Here is a 21,202-nt window from a genome sequence, read left to right on the forward strand (position 1 = left end):
GATGAAGAGATTAGCCTTTCTCTGTCTTATACACCCATAAATTCCCTTTCCCTCTCTGGTCATTTAGCTCTTCATTTTGTTTATGGAGTGCGTGGAGTAGGGGGTGAGAGGGCAGACACAGCTGGTTTTGGATCTGCTACTCAGCTCCACCGCTCTCTGCGTAGTATAACAGCGAATTCTGGATTCATTTTAGAACCAGTGTACACTTTGAGAAGGACGTCTTTGGAAACTTTAGTCTCTGGGGTCACGAGGATCCCCAGCAGTTTTGCACCCCGGCTTCACCCCTGGCTCGCTAGGGAAGAGGAGTTGGGGATGTCCGGCCGAGGCGCGGCCACCACCCCCGCCCGCCCGCCTGGCCGCGACCCGGAGCGCGCGCCCGTGCCCGGCCCCCGCCCGCGCCGCCGCGCCGATCAGAAGTCGGCTGCGGCCACTCTGCGCCCCGCGGCGGGGTAGACCGCGCGAGGCGAGCACTGGGGGCTTCCACCGACCAGCTGGCCCTGCTCACCCCGCTGGGAAACTTCTGCAGGCGCAAGGCCATAGCTCCGCGCAGGGCCCGAGAAGGAAAGGTAAGGACAGGAGCCCAGGGGTGCCGCGGCCTCCGCTTTCCGCAGCTGTCTGCACCCCAGCACCTCGCAACCGCTTCGGCAACTTTGCGGGCGCGGCTTGGCCTGGGCCCCGCCCCGGGGTGGGGGCTGCCAAGCCGCAGACCCCGGGCTGCGCAGGTGCTTTGCCTCTCTGCGCTCCAGCGCTGCCCGCCCACTCGCGCCACCTGAGAGCTTCGGGGTCCCTGCCGCTCCCTGCTCAGGAGCTGGGGTCAACTGCTGCGGTTTCCGCCGCGCCTGCCCCGAAACGCGAATCGTCTGCCCCAGCGGCTTCCAGGCGAATACTCCTCCTAGATCTCCCACAGGTCCCTCTTTTACCCCAGGCACTTTGGAGTCGAAGGAAAAGGACAGATTTGCAAGGGAGAAAAGGGGGTCCAAGGGACCTGACGGTCTGGGGTTTCACCTTGGGGAAGTCTTGCCACCGCCCTAGTTTCCTTTCCCTTGTCTGTGAACAGAGGCCCTGATTGGGATCAAGTGTTTCCAAACGGAGTTGGCACGAAGAAACTGCTCCTCGAAGATAGCTCTGACTTGTTTTCTATACTTGAGGATCCCCCTGCCAAAAAAAAAAGAACGAAATTTGCTAACTATATTTCCTCTTCACCAAGGTCGTTTACAGAGGCATTGTGTTGAGTGTCTATATTTTGGAAAGATTGAAGCCACAGGAAAAAAATAAATACAGTAAGAGGGTCAGGGTACAGAATGGATTTAGCCAGGAGACATATGCAAAAAGTGAAAAATATTGTTTCTGTATTATTTAAAATTTTATTTAATCTATTGGGAAGTAGATTTAGAAGCTCACTTTTGAACGTAATTTAAGTTACTAAACTTCTGGCTTTTCACTCTTAATTCTTACATCATTTCAAATTTGAAAGGCAGCAAACTGCAACTGAGCTTTATGGCAGCCTTAAAACATTATTGCTGCCTATTCATACTAAGTTTAGTGGCTATTTTTCTATCTCTTATTTTTAAGGCTAGGGACTGCTGCATGGAAAAAAAAAAAACCCTCTGAAGTACAGAAACTTGGTATTGTTCTTTATGGCATCAGAAAACCAAACAAGAAGTACATAAACAAAAATTGGATCTCAGTTTCTACATTTGCAAAATGAAGAAATCTACCTGATCCTAGATAAATTATGAATAATTTGTTTATGTGTCTTCAAGAGTTGGGACCACAAATATCAATTGAAATGTAGTCTAAGATGTTATCTGTCCTCAAAGTATTGTACATTCAAATGGGAGATATTTGATAGTTGAGTTTCTTTAGTCATATAGATAAGTCCCTCAAAATAGCTGAATCATTGTACTTCCTGTGCTTCTAAACACAGTGTATGCTATTAAGTCAAAAATGTGTCATGGGAACCCAAAATCCCTTACCACTTACTACAGGACTGAATTAACAGTGTTGACACACTGGAACACTCCTGCCTGCTTATTTTGAAACAGTTTGCAGGAAACATCTAGAGTGTTATGAAGCCTTTGCTACAGCATATAACAATACATAAGCAACATGGCAGGTAAGAAATTTCAAAACTGCTTAGGAGAAAATCTGATAGATTTTCAAACCTGCAAATTGCAACTAAGTTTTTTTGTTGTTGTTGTTGTTGTTGTTTTTTTTTTTTTTTTTTTTTTAATTACAGTGTTGGCCAGCAAGGATTATGGGCTATACAGAGTATGAATTTACCTCTAATGGAAGAGTATATTGAGCCATTTTGCTTTTTTAAAGAAAAGGGAAAAATGTTTCTCTGAATAGTCATAGGAAAATGTCTTGAAAATTACAACAGGTACTTTCTAAAATAAATAAATAACCAAAATTTGCTGATTTAAATCACCTACAGTGGAACAATGCTGGGTCCTCCTCCAACCCAGAGAACACAAGGATTAATTCACAGACCTAAAACGAGACCTTGACATTGTGTGTTCTGTAACCCAACAACAACCTCCAGTGTCTGCCACACACTGAAATTGGCCACGGAGGAAAGAGACAGTCCTAGAAGAACAAGCAACTGGCTGAGCTTGAATGAAAATCGGCATCTCTCTGAGCCTAGTTCCCTACTCTGCACAGTGCTGATACCAGTTGAGCATCCCTAATCCAAGATTCTGAATGAACTCCAAGATGCTCCAAAATATAAAACTTTTTGACTGCTGATAGGATGATCAAAAAGCTCCAGATTTTGGAATATTTCAGATTTTGGATTTTGGGGGGATTAAGGATGCTCAACTGGTAAAACCTATGTAAATATTTTTTTTAATAAAAAAACCTGAGATTTGAAGCACTTCAAGTCCCAAGCATTGCTGATAAGGGATACTCAACCTGTAATGATGTTTAGATTGTGGAGCTGCTGTGACTCTTAGGTGGCTTGGTGTGTGTAAGAGCAATGCCTGCACCTACTAAGAGCGTAGATAATCTTGGTTCTCTCTGCTCCCCTTGGAAGGTGTTTATTGTCTGACTAAGTTATAGGTGGAATGGAAGGTTTCAGTGTTTGCTTTTAATTTCAAAATTTTGATGTGGAAAAATCTTGGTATTTCTTGAATCTGGGTAATGGTTATATAGGGTAATAAGTTTATTGTATACTATTTTTGTGTATGTTTAAATTTAAGTGAATCTGAAAAAAGGCACATTATAAGAAACATTTCTAGTTCAGCAGTTCATTTTAAATTATATGATTTTTGTGAGTGTATGTATTTCAGTTATTTAAATATGGATAAACACTAGTGGTATGTAGGGAGTGGATAGGCCAAGAATGGTGTGGAGAAAAGAATCCATGTTGATCATCAATTTTTTGTGTATTCTATTATGGAAAGGTCTAAAGTAATATGACAATGTTGATGTTTGTTAGTTCCAGTTGTTGCATTCATGGATTTGAAATTTTTATATTTAAAAAATTTCCAATGAATATAAAATCACCTTTTTGTTTTCCAATATCATTATAAGGAATACAAATAATGCAGATACTGTTTATAAAAGGAAAAAAGTAAAAATAGTATTCCACTATCCAGAAATACTCATCTTTAACATTAAAGGAAAATCATTCTATATGTCAGTGCATTTATACAAACAAGATATATCGAAAGAAGACAGAAATGCTTTATTTAAAAAGTAGGATTGTTAAATAAGCAAGAAACTATTAGCCTGAGACTGTCTCCCAACTTTGAGTTCCTTTATAACAAACTGCAACCTAATTTTGTATGTAAAGAAACAAAACCTAATATGTGTATTTTTTTAATTTGCTTATTTTTTGTTTTTAGTTATACATGATAGTGCAATGTATTTTGGCAAAATATACATACATAGAGTATAACTTATTCTATTTAGGTTCCTACTCTTATGGTGTACATCATGTGGAGTTACTCTGGTCTTGTATACAAATAGAAGGCTAGGAACGTTATGACCAATAATTCTACTGTCTTTCCTATTCCCCTCACCCTTCCTTCCCTTCGTTCCCGTTTGTCTAATCCAATGGACTTCTAGTCTTAAAAGCGTATTTTTTGATAAGGAACAGCCAAGTATCAGCCACTCATAGGCAGCCACTCATCATACTGTGACCTGTAACCAATCAAGTGATTTCTTCCTCAACTTTGCCTCCCTGTTAGGCTGTGAAAGTTTGCTACTCATGCTACTAAGTAGAACTCTGAATCTCTTCTGGTCCTAAGTGTTGCCTGATTCATAGATCATTGTTTGTTCAAATTTACTCAATTTGTCTAAAGTTTTCCTCTTCACAGAATAATAACAGAGATGCTTTTTTAAATAAAAATGATATGGTATTTTAACAAAGAAGAAACTTTAGTGAAAGTGGAGAAATTGCTGAACTTAACATCCATTTTCCTCCATCCTAAGTGATAACAGGTCCTAAACAAATCTTCCAAATTAAAAGACTTCTGGATACATCTCAGGATCAGACTGTTTAAAATATGTATTGGTTTGGACCATCATTGGCTCTCTGTTAGAAAAGACAAAGCACTGGCACTTTTAAACTATCCTTCTACTTTTAAACTATACTTTTACTTCTTCTCCTATCCCAATTTTATTTCACGTATTTATGTTTTCATGTTGTAAGGATCCTTAACATATGTACTGTTTCACAAACCTCATTTCAGACATTTTTTCGACTTTGTTTTATAACTAAATAGAATCACAGCTGTTTACTGGTCCTTTCACCATGGTGTCTTAAATATCAACTTTTAAATTTTGATTTATATTTCTCTGGCTAGATTTTGGCACCATTGTGTGTGTGTGTGTGTGTGTGTGTGTGTGTGTGTGTGCATGCCCATGCACAAGCATGCATGTTTAAAAGAAGGGCGCATTTTCAGTGCCTTTTTATGTTTGGAATGTCCACCTTTTATTCCTATATTTGAAATACAGTTTGGCTAGTCATAACACTGTCCAGCCACAGATTCGTAAACCTTTGATTTATATAGCTTTTGCTCCATTTGCTTCTGGAATCTAATGAAGCTGTAAAAAAGTCTAAGGGCAGCCTGTGGATTTTCCACTCTGCAAATGACTTGCTTAAAGTATTCGTTCTATTCTTGAAGTTTAATAACTTGACTAGGCTATATCATGGTTAAGTTCTGCATTATTTTTTTCATGGAACTTGTTACATCCTTTCTCTTGGAATAATCTGTTCTTAATGTCAGGATGATTTTCTCCTTATATTTTTTCTTTCCATTTTGTAATTCTCTACTTCAATGATGCCAGTAATTCTTATGTCTTATTTTTGTCCTCCATATCAATTATGGTCTGTTCTAATTTCTCCTGATTTCTTCTGTGTTTATGGTGATTGTCTAATGATTAAAAATGTTACTCATACCAGGTGTAGTAGCACATGCCTGTAATCCCACCTGATAGGGAGGTTAAGGCAGGAGGATGGTGAGTTCAAAATCAGCCTCAGCAATTTAGCAGGCTGTAAGCAACTTAGGGAGACCTTATCTCAAAACAAAAAAAAAAAAAAAATAAAGAGTATTGGGGGTGTATCTCAAGGGTAAAGCACCCCTGAGTTCAATCCTCAGTACCCAAAAAGAAAAAAACAAGTAATTCATTCATAAATGAAAACAGCATGGCATGGACAACAATAGGTCAGGAAGGAAGATGTCAGGATTCTAACTTGGGCAAGTCTTCCATAAAGACTTCCATAAGGGGTTTCCTTGCTTGAAACATAGGAAAATATACCAAACCACCACCCTCCCTAGGATCCACAGAGCTATGAATCCGCATATATTGAGCACTTCATACAATCCTGATAGTTACTGTTCAACAGATGTTGGTTGTTATTACTTAATATTTTCCTCTCCATTCAAGATTGGGGATAACTTAACTAGGTGTTAAAAACCAAGCTCCAAACACGTTACATAATAATTGTTCTGAAAGCCATGGTGCATGAATGATAGATAATTCCTGTTTCCCCTGTTATAAAGGGAAATTTAATCTCCATGACAAAAGAGATAAACAAAAACACTTTTAAACCTTCTGTTTTGAATATTAACTTATTGTAGAAGCTAAGCTTTGTTTTCAGTTCTTTGTATTCGTTTTCAAATTTAAATGAAATCTTAGAAATTCATGGAAACCCATCAACTAGAGCGCCATCTTTGACCAATGCCTGCTCAGATAGGAAAGGAAATTCAACAAAGATTTTGATTTCACTCTGGGGGGAAAATAATTCCTGAAAAAGAACTTTAGTTTGGGAATGAGAAAGCTAACCATAAACAGATGTAAGTGTAGTTAGTTTAGTCTCGATTTATTTCACCTACTGCAGATCTTAGTAGCTGAGTTCTCAAGGCTGCATGGAGATTGGCAGCCTAGCCAGAGTTGGCCTCTGTAGTTTTGCCTGCTTAGCATTGGCTCTTTTAACAGTGTTTGTCAAATGTTATTTACCAGCATTTAAAAACAGGAGAGTGCAAATAAAATCTGGATTTCTGGCTTTTCTTGCACAACCAGATATCTTCTAACACCGGGCTCACCGCAGTCAGCTAGAGCTAAGGATGGACTGTAGCCTTTGATGGGGCATACACAGTTGAGGTTGCTTTATTTTTACCAAGACTTACTCACTTATGTGGGCTGCCTGGTTGTGTAGGAACCATCAGTGTGGCCCCAGGTGATGAGAGACACCCTGTTCCTTATCTCAAGGATGTAAACTGAGGTCCAGAGAGCTTAAATACCAGAACCAGGAATAGAGCCCAGGTCCTCTGTGTCCAGTTCTGTACTTTAACTACATGCTCCCCTCCTTGACCCGTCAGACTAAATAAAAGGTCTTGTGATTTTTATGGTGATGTATTACTGACAGTCAATGCCAAAGACTTATTTCTGTGTAACCAAAGAAATCTAATGATAAAAGAAATATTTGACTACTAAGTATTAATATTCATCACAGTCTTTGTGGAACTAATAAAATTGTAAAGCTCCAAAAGTATTGTAGCAGGAATTGTTGACAGATATAATAAATACTCACCACTAATAAGTGCAACAAGGCAAGAAATTAAAAGGTCAGTGTGCTGATAAAATGTTTTCATAGGCTAATTTAGTAAAAGGATAAATATGGTTTTTAATGAAGCACTTCAATTATTTAATGAAACATATGTGTGAAGATTATTTTCAGTTTCATGTAACTTATGTCTTTATACTTAAACCCATAAGAGAATGACAGTTTTTGTGATGAATAGAAGAATTTTAGTATATCCTTTAAGCACAGTTTTACTAGTAAGGATTTAGAAAGAAAAAAAATACTAACTATACATTGGTTGATACCTCAATAAGCCTATTCTTTGTTATCCAAAAAGAGATATATTAATATAATGTGCTTCTCCAGTGATGTTTGAGAATTGGGTGTGGGCGTTAAGGATGTTTTTAGTCTATGATGGAAACGGTAAAAAACAAGCTTATTTGCTTTCTGACTTTTAAGAATTTAGACTGTCTTTTAAAATGTAGCACTTATTTTAAATTTGGTAATCAATAACTGACTTTAAATGAGTTTTAAACAGTTAATTTACATAGAAGGTAAACTTTCAGGTATATAAGATAGTATATGTAGCAGAGACTACATATACTAATGTATAATCTGCATAATCTGGAAACTGGACTTAAATAGTGTCAACATGAATCTCACCAAAATGCAACTTGCCTGAGGGGAGGCAGGAATTTGAACTATTATACATATTGATTGATAATATTTTACTGGCCATTTGACAGTTAGTGATACAGTCAATTATGTTACAGTACATGTTTTGAAGATAGGCATTGTTCTGACACAGTTGATATATTAGGAAACAGTTTAAGCATAATTCAGCCTTAACGTTTGTTTATGTATGGTTTACTTCATAAGACAGACGGTGTGTACATTAAACTGGAACCAGCTGAACTTGGCCATGTCGGGATATACAAATGCAAACCCACAGCTCAGACATCTGCAAGCTATCTTGGTTCTCCTTGCATTATCTTCCAAGTCATTTTTGCTACTCTTTCATACCTATGAACTTTCCTATATAAAAAAAACACACATTTGTTCATCACCCAAGTATGTCTATGGATTTTGGTTCAAAAGTATCAAATAGTGCATGTAAAAGGAAGGCTTTAATATTGAGGAGAAGCTTGAAACAACTAAGCACTTTGAAAGAATCAAGGGAATATGTGTCATCTCTTGAGCAGCATGAATAAGAAAATAAGCCCGTCCCTGTGGCTTATGTCTGTAATCCCAGTGGCTCAGGAGGCTGAGGCAGGAGGATCATGAGTTCAAAGCCAGCCTCAGCAAAAGTGAGGCGCTAAGCAACTCAGTGAGACCCTGTCTCTAAATAAAATACAAAATAGTGCTGGGGATGTGGCTTAGTGGTCGAGTGCCCCTGAGTTCAATACCAGGCCCCCCCCCCCAAAAAAAAAAAAGAATAAGGAAATAATTCACATTGAAGATTATCAGAGACAACACCACAAAAATTAAAGCAAATTACTGGAATAACTTAGGTACTGCAAAGACAGTAAAAACAAGGTTTAAAGAAATAGAAGAGATTGTTGGGTATGTGGCTTGAGTACTAAACCATGGACAGTCTTTCTCAAAATTGGAGAGAAAGCACTAGCCCTATATGAATACCTGACAAAGAAATGGCCACATTCCGCAGTAGTGATTCTTTCTAGCTATGGCTGTTACTGGGTTGGTGGTTTCAAACACCACTAATTGTCAAATGCTAAAACAAAAGAATTCCTAGCAGTGATATAGATATTAATTGAAGAAAGCTACCCACTGTGTCAAAATTTCAATTTTGATGGGACAGGTATCTATTATAAAGGCATACCTCGAGGAACTACATTTCAGAGGTTAAAAAAAGATGCCCCAGGATTTAAGACTGAGAAATGGTAGTTTGAAATGGTAGTTTGTTATTCCTTCTTCCACCACTTCTCAATAACACAAACTTCAACCCTTCCCATGCCACTTCCCTAAGCAAACTGCAAGTCCTTTAAAGGTCAGGTGTCATGTTTATGTATTTTTTAGCCATCTAACATAGGTTAAAATGTACTGTTATTTTTATTACATTCCTCTCTTTTAAAAATATGCCACTAATGAAGATTTCAAGTGTTCTATTTCTCACTCTGTTGTTCTCATAAATCCTTTTGTTTCTATTGCAGTTTCACATACTGCAGTGATTTTTAGGGATCACAAACATGTTACAGCAAAACTGACTCTAGGTAATTAAAAATAGCACAAATTGCTTCATGTCACTATTGAGACAATAAGGGTGATACCTCTTGGTATTCCCTGTACTCAAGGTACCCAGTTGTGACTAAGGGCCCAAAGTGCGTCCCTTGACCCAGGTTATTTAGCCAGCAAAAAGATAAAGAAAAGATTATATAGCCAAGGAGCTAGCATACATTGTCTTGTTAGAGCTCTTTTGCAGGAAGAACTTGAGAACCTAAACAGAAAAAGTACCGGGCTATTTATTTTCAGTTTTTATAAGCTGTATTTTGAGTGTCAGTCTCAGGATGAATACTTGATGTTTCAGATGCATCCAATCTGTAATATAGATCATTAGTTTAGTGAACAGCCTCAAGCATAGTGAGGGGGTCATGACTTTGTGTGTGTGATTAGTTTTCTGTTGCTGTGTAAAAATCACACACACGTAGTGGCTTAAAGCAGCACACATTTATTATCTCAGTTTTAGGGAGTCAGGGTTCAGGTCTGTTGAGCTGGATCCTCTGCCCAGGCCCTCACAAGCCTATAATCAAGGTGTCAGATGGTCTCATTCTCATTTGGAGCTTGAAGGTTCTCTTCCAAGCTTTCAGGTGGTTATAGGACTGAAGTTCCAGTTATCTTGAAAGTTATCTTGTTCTTGGGAACTTCCTTCAGATCATAGAAGCTGCCTGTAGTTCCTTTCCTCAGGGTCCCCACGAATAGTTCACCACTGGATGTCTACCTTCTTCCAGGACAGAGGAAACAGACATATCTCTGACTTCTAGTCCCTCTTCAGTCCTACACAGGATCCTACACAATCTAACATAATCATGGGAATGACTATTCTACCACCATTTGCCATCTAATGTTACCTAAATAAAGGAATATCTGTCCCGTCCCATGCACAGATTCTGCCCACCTTGGAAGGGACAGAGTTATTATACAGGGCATATGCACCATGTGTGGTGATGGGGATGGAGGAATCTTGAGGGCCATCTTAGAATTCTGCCCACTGTAGTGCATGATAAAGTGAGAGATTCATCATGGTTGGAGGGAACAAAATGTGATATCAGCTGAGACGTGAGAATCAGAAAAGTCCAGCATAGTCTGTGGGAATTCTTTCTCAAAGTCTCAAGGAGACTCCAGGCTTTCATGGTAAGGAGGATCAAAGGCATGCTTCAGCCTGCAGGACTAGTGGTACATGAGGAATCTCCATACTCTGGGCAAAAGCACAAGCTGGTGGGGTCCCTCTGAATCCAGAAGGACACAGTCCAGTTGCCTGTATAAAAATTATGGAATTGTATGGTATTTTCAGTGTGTACTGTGAGGTGTCCTTGAAGATGAGATGAGAAAATTGAACCAAGTAACATAATTGCTTGAAAAAGTAGAACTCTCCTAAGGCAAAAGGAAGAAGTATGCTTCCCCTGATCGGGTAAGGGGGCCAAGAACTTTAGGGGGTTGGCCAACCGAAAGGCAGAAACCAGATGGTGACATCTGTGCCTTGGGTAACATCTTATTGACTGTGGCATATGAATATTGTAGCCAATATCATTTACATTTATATCAACTCTGTTCATAATCTTGGATAATTCTTCCATATTTATACATTGATGCATTATACATATGCACTGTTTGCACAGCATCATGCAAATCTTTCCATTTCCTCTCTTTCTTTCTTAAGGCTCCATCTAGACCAGCATTGTCCAATAGAAATATAATGCAAGCCACATGTGTAATTTCAAATATTTCAGTAGCGACATATTAATGAAGGTAAGAACAGATGAAAATAGCTTTAATAATAGCTTTTATGGAACCAATTATCTCCAAAACTCATTTCAACATATAACCAATATAAAAAACATGAAAGACATATTTTTACTTTCATACTATCTTCAAAACCCATTGTGAACAACACATCTCAATTCAGACTAGCCACATTTCAGTGATGAGATAGTCATAAGTGACTAACACCTGCAGTATTGGATAGCACAGCTCTAAGGTGCTGTCTAAAGTCTCTGATCAAGGGCGTTTAGCTCCAACCCTCATTCATCTGTACACCTTAGATCTGGATAATCTTGCCAACCCCAGACTTTATTCAGAGTTGTCCTGTGTGTATGTGACTTTCAAGTCTGTCTCCTTCCATCATATCCTTATCTTCTTGTGAATCCTAGACCAAAAGCTTGATGTTGAATATGGTTAAAACTGATTACTTTCCTACCTTCCAGATCTTGTATAATTCTAAAATGTCTTCAGCCCTTATTTGTTCCTCTGTCTCAACAGGTACATTAATTTCTTCCTTATAATCTGATATATGGCTCCTTTTTTTCTAATTCAACATCTAAACCATTGACTTAAGTTCAGTCATATTCCACTTGGGCTTCAACTGCTTGTTCCAAAACTGTATTCCAAACCTGCTTGCTTTTGTTCTAATCCAAGTGTTGTTATCATTATCAGACAGTGAACATGTATTGAAGTTCTAGGTTTATTTTAGAATATATATACGTATAAGTATGTGTGTATATATACTATATACACACATATATATGTACATATGCTAAAAATACATTATAAAGCATACATATAAAATGACCAATGAAGCATATATATTCACATACACACACACACACACATAATTTGTTTTCTGTGTTTAAAAAATTTGAATATGTACCCCAACTGAGAAAAACAAATTGTGATGCTTTAAAAGGGGGGAAAAATAGATATATAGTGACCAATATAGCAATATATGATGGAAGTCATGTGTCAGATAACAAGAGTCTTAAAAACTCAGAGCCTACAAGGCACTTGTCAGCCCATCTGCTGGGAAATACCTGTAAGCCTTGAGTCCTTTTGGAATGAGTGTGAGGAAGGAAAATGCCTTATCACCTGAGCAAAGAATGGAATAAGAACATATGTGCTAGCCAGTTTTCTGTTACTGTAATAAATACCTGAGATAGGTCAACTTATTAGAGAAAAGTTTATTTTGGCGCATAATTTTGGAGGTTGCACTCTATAATGGATTCATCCCATTGTTTTTGGGCCTGTGGGAGGCAGCACATAATGGCAGAGAGAATGTGGTGAAGCAAAGCTGTTTGCTTCATGGCCCCTGGAAAGCAAAAAAGAGGAAGAGGAAGGGCTGAGGTTCCAATATGCCCTTCATGGGCACTTTCCCAATGACCTGAAGGCCTCCCATTTCTTAGAGCCAAGCTGGGGATTAAGCCTTTAACACATGCGCCTTTGGGAGATATTTAAGACCCAAACTGTAGCAGCATACAAGGGGAAAAGATGCTTTACTTATTCCCTTAGAACTCAGGATTAAAATCCAGATATTTTATGCTGTGGGGCCTTGCCTGCCCTGACTTAGATTAGCCCCATTGTTCTTTACCCTGGTTGCATATCAAAATGCTGGGAAGTGTGTGGGGAAAAAAGCCGGAATCTGGGCCACACATAGGCCAATAATTAAGTAATAGTGTTCAATGTTGAGCCCCAATCTTAAACCTAGTGTTAAGATCTGCAGTCGTAATTCAGCTTCACCACTCAGCTCAATATTTTACCCGTTTTTCAAATAATCTACTCCATATCATAGAGAGCCATGTTATTTGAGTTAAATTTTTCATTTTCATATTGTGTTGTCCAGTTCTTTCATTTACCAGTGAGGAAATAGGCCTCAGAAGGTTAAAATCACACAGCTCTGCGGGGGCACAGCTAACACTAGGATCCATCTAACAAGTAGGAATGAGAGTTGACTATTGCAGAGAACAGAGCAGTAAATGCACACCAGCTCCCTCCCCTGGACAGACACCTAGGGACCAGAGTGTCACCAGCATTGTCAGCATGGAAGGACAGACAGAGTCTGTGAGAAGTGGACAAAGCTGAGGTCCTATGAGCAAGCAAGGGTAACCCTGAGATCATTTAGGAAAAAATATTTTGCTATGCATAAACATACTTCACTATGCATGAAACATACTTTGCTATGCATAAACATACTTTGCTAGGCGTAAAACATACTTCACTCTCACACTTCACTATGCATAAGAATCAATTGGGGTCTTCTTAGAAAGACCTACCCCGGGGAGTCTGGCTCAGTTATTCTAGGTGGGTCCAGAGAAGGGGCATTTTTAACTAACCACCAAGGTGATTCTGATGTGAGTAATTTGAAGGCATCTGCTGGGAAGCACTAAGCACTAACCTAAGGTAGAAAATTGCAGGTGGCTTCCAGAACCCTGGAAAGTGAAGATAGGTAAGCTGATTATGGGTCTATACCTGCATAGCAGGAGGTCAGAACACAGAGGAGAAAAACATGGAGCTCATCCCAGCAGGACTAAGTAACTTTGTAATTTATAATTGAAAGATGGATAGCAGCCATTGACTCATCTGTACTTCTGCCATAAATTGTAATCATCTGGAGCAAAGAAGGCTTTTTTTTTAAAACTATACTCTCCTAGTGACCCAGCTGTGTAAGGCAAGGAATATAGTGATGGTGTTTCTTTGTTATTCTTAAATTTGCAAAGAATTTTTTAATACAAATCTTCTAATTTGAACTTTTCTAGTACCATTTAAAGTGGATAAAATAGGTGATGTATGCTCCTGCTTTACGGTTAATGCCCAAGTTCACCAAGGGAGCAGAAAGGAGACTAAGACCCACATTATCTAAATCCGGGTTCTGTACTGTGGAAGCAGAATCATGTGGTGTAGACTGTGCTTTAGAATCAGACAGACCTGGATGGAATGTGACCTTGAACAACTTATTTACCTTCTCTGAATTTTCTCATCTGTAAAATGCAGATAATAGTACCTTCCTCGTGGGATTGTTAAATGAGATAACTTTTAAAATATGTCTGGCACATAGTTGCTGAGTAAATGTACCATCTCAAGGATAAATAGGGGGGGAAAGCAGCTTAAGAAAATGAGAATTTAGCATATGGGACACATACCGAAGTTGGGATCTGATTCTAATTAATGAGTAGAATATTGATGGAATTTTGAGCTTGTGGGTTGCCTAGCAACCAAAACTAACTCAATACCACTGGCTACCAGAGTTGTTGTTTTTAATCAAAGCAATAATTAAACTGCTCTTAAGAAGCTCAAGGTCGTAAGCAGACAAAAGGATTCCCCTGTGAATTTGGAGTTGTGCCAGACATTTTGAAAAAGTGATGCCCCAACTCCTCAGTGTATTTGTGCCGAAATATCTCAGATGTTGGGATCTTCCTCACTTCTACGCCCCTAGGGGACAGAAAATGTTAGAACATCCCATGTTAGAAGGGGGATGGAGAAAGCAGAGTGCTTGCCTTTCTATCCAGTGAATTCGATCAGCATTCATTGAGTGCGAGGGGTCAGGCATACTAGAACATATTTCTTTAACCTTGCTGCCCTTTAGAATTTAGCATGGAAGAGAGGAATCAGTCAATGTTTAATAGTACAGCAGATTATTTCATAAGGAGTTGTGTCCAGTATTCTGAGCTTTAATGGAATAAGAAGGACAGCAGGTATAGCAGGTCTTAAAATAACCACTGTTAGGGTTTTTATTTTCCTGGCAAACCAGTCCTTCCCACTTGGGTTTCCCAACACAGTTGTACTGCTTGACTCACAGCCTTGAGAGGCAACTTGACCTGCTGAAAAGGGCATGAAGCTGGCTGGAGGGAGCCTTGTGTTTCCATTACCTGGAATGTGACTTCTACCTGAAGCCAGTGATTTCATGGATCTGGGCCCTACTTTTCTTGTAGCCTGGACATTATGGTTCAGATTCTGCCTCCTTCAGTCAATGAGAGTGATGTAATGAGATAATAAATGTAAAAGTTTTGAGCAGATAAAAACAGTTTCAGAGCTAATTTTGATCAGTTTGCCATCAGGTTTATGTTGCCTATCATGGAACATCCTTCATCTTCCACATTTCCCTATTCTTTTTATGATTCACAATCTTACCATTTAAAGAGGGGAAAAGACTGGGAGCCCGAAACTACTGTGTTCATTTGCACTGAACTTTGTCTCCATCATTTGTAGCTCAGTGTGCTCACTTCTTTTGCAGAGAAGGTCAACTTTATATCTTAGGGAAAAAATACACTGTGCCAGTGGGGCATTTCAGCATTTATTTACGTACAAACATGACTTAAGGCCGAAGGGTCTTTAAGGCAGGCAGCTGGTTGATGAATCATCTTTAGCATTCACACAGAGCTGCTGGCACATATCAGAGGAATGCTCCTGCTCATCACCTGCCCCTGTCAGTTCTTCCTCCTCCAATAAAGTATATCTGTTTTGGTGACTGAATAAAAACACACCAAGTGGAGAAAGGCTGGTGGAGTAATTTAATCAGGCAAGTCAGCACGCTTGAGCAAGAGTGTCAAGGATAGAAAGATGTCTGGTCACAGCTTAATGAAACAGAAGTAGACTGGAAAGGAAGCATAATTTCTCTTATAATCATACAGGGTCACACTTCTGGAATGTAGGGACCCCAATACCTCCCACTAGTCAAGATTTTTAAGGGGACAAGATCCCCATAAGTATCCTTCTGAATCGCTGCAAATGTTTTCCATGGCCTTTCTCTGCTAGCATCGTTTTAACATTTCATCGAGGATTATAAATTTTTAAGGAAGTTCAAACCAAAGTTCAGAGCTCCACTAGCCATTCTTTTAAATATTGGCTTTCCCGGCTATGTTTGGTATCCTGAAGAACTGATTGATTTAAAATACCCTAGTTTTCAAAAGTAAAACAGCAGGGACACTGACATTTGCAGACTGGTATTTTGCAGTTCTCACTACTCATTGCGTTTTTTTTTTTTTTTTAACTTTTCTTTGTTGTGACAATCCAGTAGTGTGAAATTTTGTATTTTGTTTAAAAGAGGAGAAATCGAACATGTTCGGGATGCTAGTCTGCCTTGAGTCTTATGGTCTCACAGATTGACTAGGGCGGGGAAGAGAATAATTAGGGATCTGCAGAGTGCTTGAAATGTATTTGAAAACAAGTAAAAATAACAATATGACTGCAAGTTGTAGGTCTGAGTAATTTTTCCCTCCTCCCTCCCGTCCCTCCCTTTCTTCTTTCCTTTTCCTTTCTTTCTGATTCACCTGGCAGTATTCTTAAGCTCATCATTTCCTAATGCAGAGAATCACTGACCAGAAAGAAAAACCAGCAACTGCAACAACAGGAATTCCTATTTCTAGTTCTGTTGGGTGAGGACACCGCCCCTTTTTACTCCAGCAAGCCATTTCACCTCTGCTGTGAACTCCACCCAACCCTTGGGATCTGTGCTATCTGATACTTCATTGACAGGTGTTCTAGAAATTTATTTTGGAAATAAAATACTAAATATAGCACACAAGTTCAAGACTTTTGAATGTTTCTGTTTTTAAAAAGTCAGTCTAATGAAAGCTTTACACTGAAACCGTTTACTGTTAGGAAATCTGGTGGTAAATAATACATATATCCTGTAGTTCTGTCATCATGGCTAATTCTCTCCTGACTCAGATCACATATTAGCATTTTTACCATATGGCTGAAAGGGTAGAGAATATATGTGTGAGAAGCAGAGTCGGAAACATTTTTGACCATCTGGTAAATAAATGTGTAAGTAGCAGGAGTATTAGTATTTATTTAGTTAGATGGCTCCAACCTTTAACCTAAAATAACCACTAACACAGCAAAATAATACTAAATCTATATTTCTGAAATAATTTCAATCTAATTTACTAAATATTTTCACAGTCTTATCATGTGTTCTAAAAATCTGACTCCTAATTTTGTGTTTTTATGGTGATCGACCTTTAGTAGGGCTCCTTACAGTGCCAAATTTAAAACATGTTTTGGGAGAAGCCCCATGATTAGATCTAGCACGTGGGCACCAGTGCTGAAGTTCTGCTCTGCCACTGACCACTGTGTGACCTCAGATAAATGACACGGTCTCTCTGAGCCTCAAATTCTTCATGTCTAAAGAGTGAAAAACAGCATCAGGCAGCATCCCTCAAAGGGCCATGGAGGATCATAGATTCATGCATCAGACTCACATAGGGAGCTTGTTTAAAATATAGACACCTGGCCCCACTCTCAGGGATTCTGAATGTCTGGAAGCAGTCTGTGAGTCTATACGTTTAGTCCCAGGTGATTCTGAGTAGACTGAACCACTGCTATAGTTACAAGCGATTACAGAGCACTTAGCTACACTGAAAAATATGAGGCTAATTCTAAAAAATATTTTTTATAATATTAAAATTTAATTAACACTTGGCAGTATTTTTGCTTAAAATATTCTAACTCCATAGAAAACAGGAGGTCAACTTATATAAGTAGTGCTGTTGATTCATTAAATATAGTATCTCTCTGTTCTTTTTAATTAGATCCTTTATCCTTTTTTATCTTGCACAGGAAATAGCAAAGTATTTGTGGACTTGGTCTAAATCAGGAGCCCAGACGAACTTGAAGAAACTAGCCTGGGATTCTTAGTTTTTCAAGCTCCATACCCACTGAACCTTAGTCACGGCCAACTTCAGTGTCTAGGCTTCCTCTGGTTTTGTGAAGACTTTGATGATGGAAAAGCAAAGGACTTAACTTCTTGCTTCAGTATCACCTAAAGTCAACTGAAAAGTGAACCAGACAGTAGTACAACCATGGAAAAGAATTCAAGTTTATGGAAGAACCTGATAGATGAACATCCAGTCTGCACAACCTGGAAGCAAGAGGCCGAAGGCGCCATTTATCATCTTGCCAGTATTTTATTTGTAGTAGGTTTCATGGGTGGCAGTGGATTCTTTGGGCTCCTTTATGTCTTCAGTTTGCTGGGGCTGGGTTTTCTATGCTCTGCAGTCTGGGCATGGGTAGATGTCTGTGCTGCCGACATATTTTCCTGGAATTTTGTACTGTTTGTCATCTGCTTCATGCAATTTGTTCATATTGCATATCAAGTTCGCAGCATAACCTTTGCCCGAGAATTCCAGGTGTTGTACAGCTCCCTTTTCCAGCCCCTGGGGATCTCTTTGCCCGTCTTCAGAACGATTGCTTTGAGCTCTGAAGTGGTTACTTTGGAAAAGGAGCACTGTTATGCCATGCAGGGGAAAACCTCCATTGATAAACTGTCCCTGCTTGTTTCAGGAAGGTTTGTACCCTTGGTGCTTGCATGTCTTTCCTCTGTGTGTTATCTGTGTTTCCTTGCAATATATTTTTCCATCATAGCAATCCTGGGTGACATTTAGCACCCTGAGGCTTGGGAAAGTCTTTGAGACATGAAGCCTAGATGTAGGCACTATTTATTTGAAGCAGTACCTGATCCAGAGGCTCACTCTTTCATCTTAGAAATCAAATGATGTGAATCTTAAAAACAAAAGAATGAATATATTTATCTGCGTATAATATTGGTTTCAGAGCTGATCACTGCAAGTCAAAAAGAGGATGTGCCAGCTTGAATTAATAGAATATTTATGTTAACAAAATACTCATTTAAAAGTATTTAAATAGACTCTTTGTTAGGGCATCTTTTAAATAACAGAGAGCTTTTAATATCTAATTATCTAATTTATCCAGTCAGTTCTAGCAATTGCCCACTTGTTAGAAGAAGATAGGAGAACTTCAAGAATATATATAGGAATATAAACTAATATAAACTTGGAAAAGTTTGGGGGAGGAAATAATAGTGTTTTTTTTTTTAATGTTTGAAAGAAGGTTAAAACTTCAGTTTACAAAGGTATTTATGGCAGAATACTGTTATGATCTGAAATGTTTTACTTAGTTTAAAATCTGACTGAGGGCATCGAAACTTGTTGATGTATAATGGACACACATAAATGGACACAAACTAGAAGTGTGCAACTTAGTAAACTTTCTGATGGATTTCACTCAATATTCCAGGTTCCCAAGGAAAGAACATCAGTATGTGAATTATACAGGACATGTGTCACTTACTGCAATGCATGAATTTTGTATTTTGCCCTTCAAAATTCTAAAGGACAAAAAAGTCACCAGAAATCTGAAGCACATTTCTCCACCCTCCTGCCCTCACCTACCCCCAATCGTGTGTTCTCTTTCTCCTTCCCTCAAATGTTATTCTTTTGTTTTGGTAGGATCAGAGTGACAGTTGATGGCGAGTTTCTGCACTACATTTTCCCTTTCCAGTTCCTGGACTCTCCTGAGTGGGACTCACTGAGACCCACAGAGGAAGGCACTTTTCAGGTAAGGGATAACAGACCATACAGTTAACACTCCTCCCCAAAAAGATAAACAGTGTCTGCTTAAAAATAAGTAAATGAACAAATAGAATAGCAATAACACAAGAATTATTATACTTAACTTTGGGACGTACTTTGTAACCTACATGAATTCCCAATTCTGTTTGACTCCTGCTGATTAATGCCACCTTATAGGCCCAGCAACAAGGAAAATAGGTATTCCCTAAGAAAGAAAGGAATCCATGATAAATATTCTTAAGCTTTTTTTCCTATAACTGCATACTTAGGAATTAAAATATGATTGAGATTTGACTCTAACCTAAAAATTGCCAGTATGACAATTTAGAAAATAGCAAGAATAAAAAACTGTACTTATTATAAAATAAATGTTTTAAAACTTAAAATGCTGCTGAACTTGAGATATCTTCTAGCTTCAGAATGCTACACTTATTGTCACTATTGTGCTATCACATCTGGTCATTTCATTGGGTTCCATTTATTATGCTATACTCTTTTCCTATGGATTAATAATACCATATATGCATGCATGTAAATACAAATTAATATACATGTGCAAAATAGTTATATAAATTCTATACTACAGAACTATAAATTTTGTACTACAGAAACTGAGTTAGGGTTAATTGTCTGCAATCTTTAGAACCAATGTGGATTTACTTCCCTAACATTAGCCAACTTCATGTTTATAATATCAAGTAGGTCGGCCTTCAATAAAATGAAATATATAGATCCCCAAACTTAGAAAAATAGGTTAATCTGGAGATGAACACATTATAAATATTCATATGATAAATTATGAAAATAGCAATACATTTATGTGGTTTTCTCTTTCTATTTTTACAAAATATTGCATGTTGGTGGGATTATTTTAACCTAAAGAAGACATCAAATCAAACTCCCTCAAAATTTGGAGCAGAAAAAAATGTGATTTGGTTTCTTGTCTCCTAGTCTTTGTTTACATGTGGTCTTATGTTTTTTAGGTAACCCTTACAGCAGAAACTGATTGTCGATATGTGACTTGGAGGAGAAAGAAATTATATTTGCTCTTTGCTCAGCATCGTTACATCTCCCGCCTGTTTTCAGTTTTAATCGGCAGTGACATTGCAGACAAACTCTACGCCTTGAATGACAGGGTGTATGTAGGAAAAAGATATCACTATGACATTCGGTTACCCAACTACTATCATATGTCAAGTCCAGAAATGCCCCGATCACCGCTGACAGAACAGTTTCGGAATTCCAGGGGATACTGTAATAAATGACATCAAAATCTGAAGTTTTCTAACTATTAAAAAGACTCTTCGTCATTCCCCAAATGAAATAGCAAAATAAAGAAAATTGAGCTAATATTTTTATAAAATGAATGCAGAGGCAAGAGGCCATTGCCAGCTATTTCAATCATCTCAACTTTTGTGTTGTGAATAAATTTTACAAATTGTTCTTGTATTTCTTATTGTTACCATTGTGGGAAGGTAGTGAATAATGGAGGGAAATTTGCCCTTTTCTGCATCAGAACTGGGAGAATGTAAATTGCACATTCTCAGATATTTCTAGAATTTCTGAATGCATTGTCTTGCCTTGTTGACTTAGGCATTGCTCCTCAAGCAGCTGTTTACAAGTGCTCTCAGCACAACAGCAAGTTGCTAATGCCCCATAAGCATTTCTAGAATTCACTCTTTTGCTATGGTCTCTGATGAAAGCAAGATGTATTTCTGTGGTGGGCAGCAATTATTTATTTTCCATGTGAACTTAATTGATATGCCTAAAACCTAGAATAAATGCAAAAGAT

General features: G+C 38.4%; 1 protein-coding gene across 1 annotated transcript; it reads left to right on the forward strand.

The window, feature by feature from the left end:
- Nucleotides 1-388: 388 nt before the first annotated feature.
- Nucleotides 389-20,853, forward strand: POPDC3 (popeye domain cAMP effector 3). The gene is made up of 4 exons (XM_079149053.1): nucleotides 389-566; nucleotides 17,600-18,326; nucleotides 19,288-19,396; nucleotides 20,394-20,853. Exons 2-4 carry the CDS (start codon nucleotides 17,842-17,844, stop codon nucleotides 20,673-20,675), a joined length of 876 nt encoding a protein of 291 aa, XP_079005179.1. The 5' UTR covers nucleotides 389-566; nucleotides 17,600-17,841; the 3' UTR covers nucleotides 20,676-20,853.
- Nucleotides 20,854-21,202: the final 349 nt, after the last annotated feature.

Source organism: Sciurus vulgaris (assembly GCF_902686455.1).
Source record: "Sciurus vulgaris genome assembly, chromosome: 7".
Classification (NCBI taxonomy): domain Eukaryota; kingdom Metazoa; phylum Chordata; class Mammalia; order Rodentia; family Sciuridae; genus Sciurus; species Sciurus vulgaris.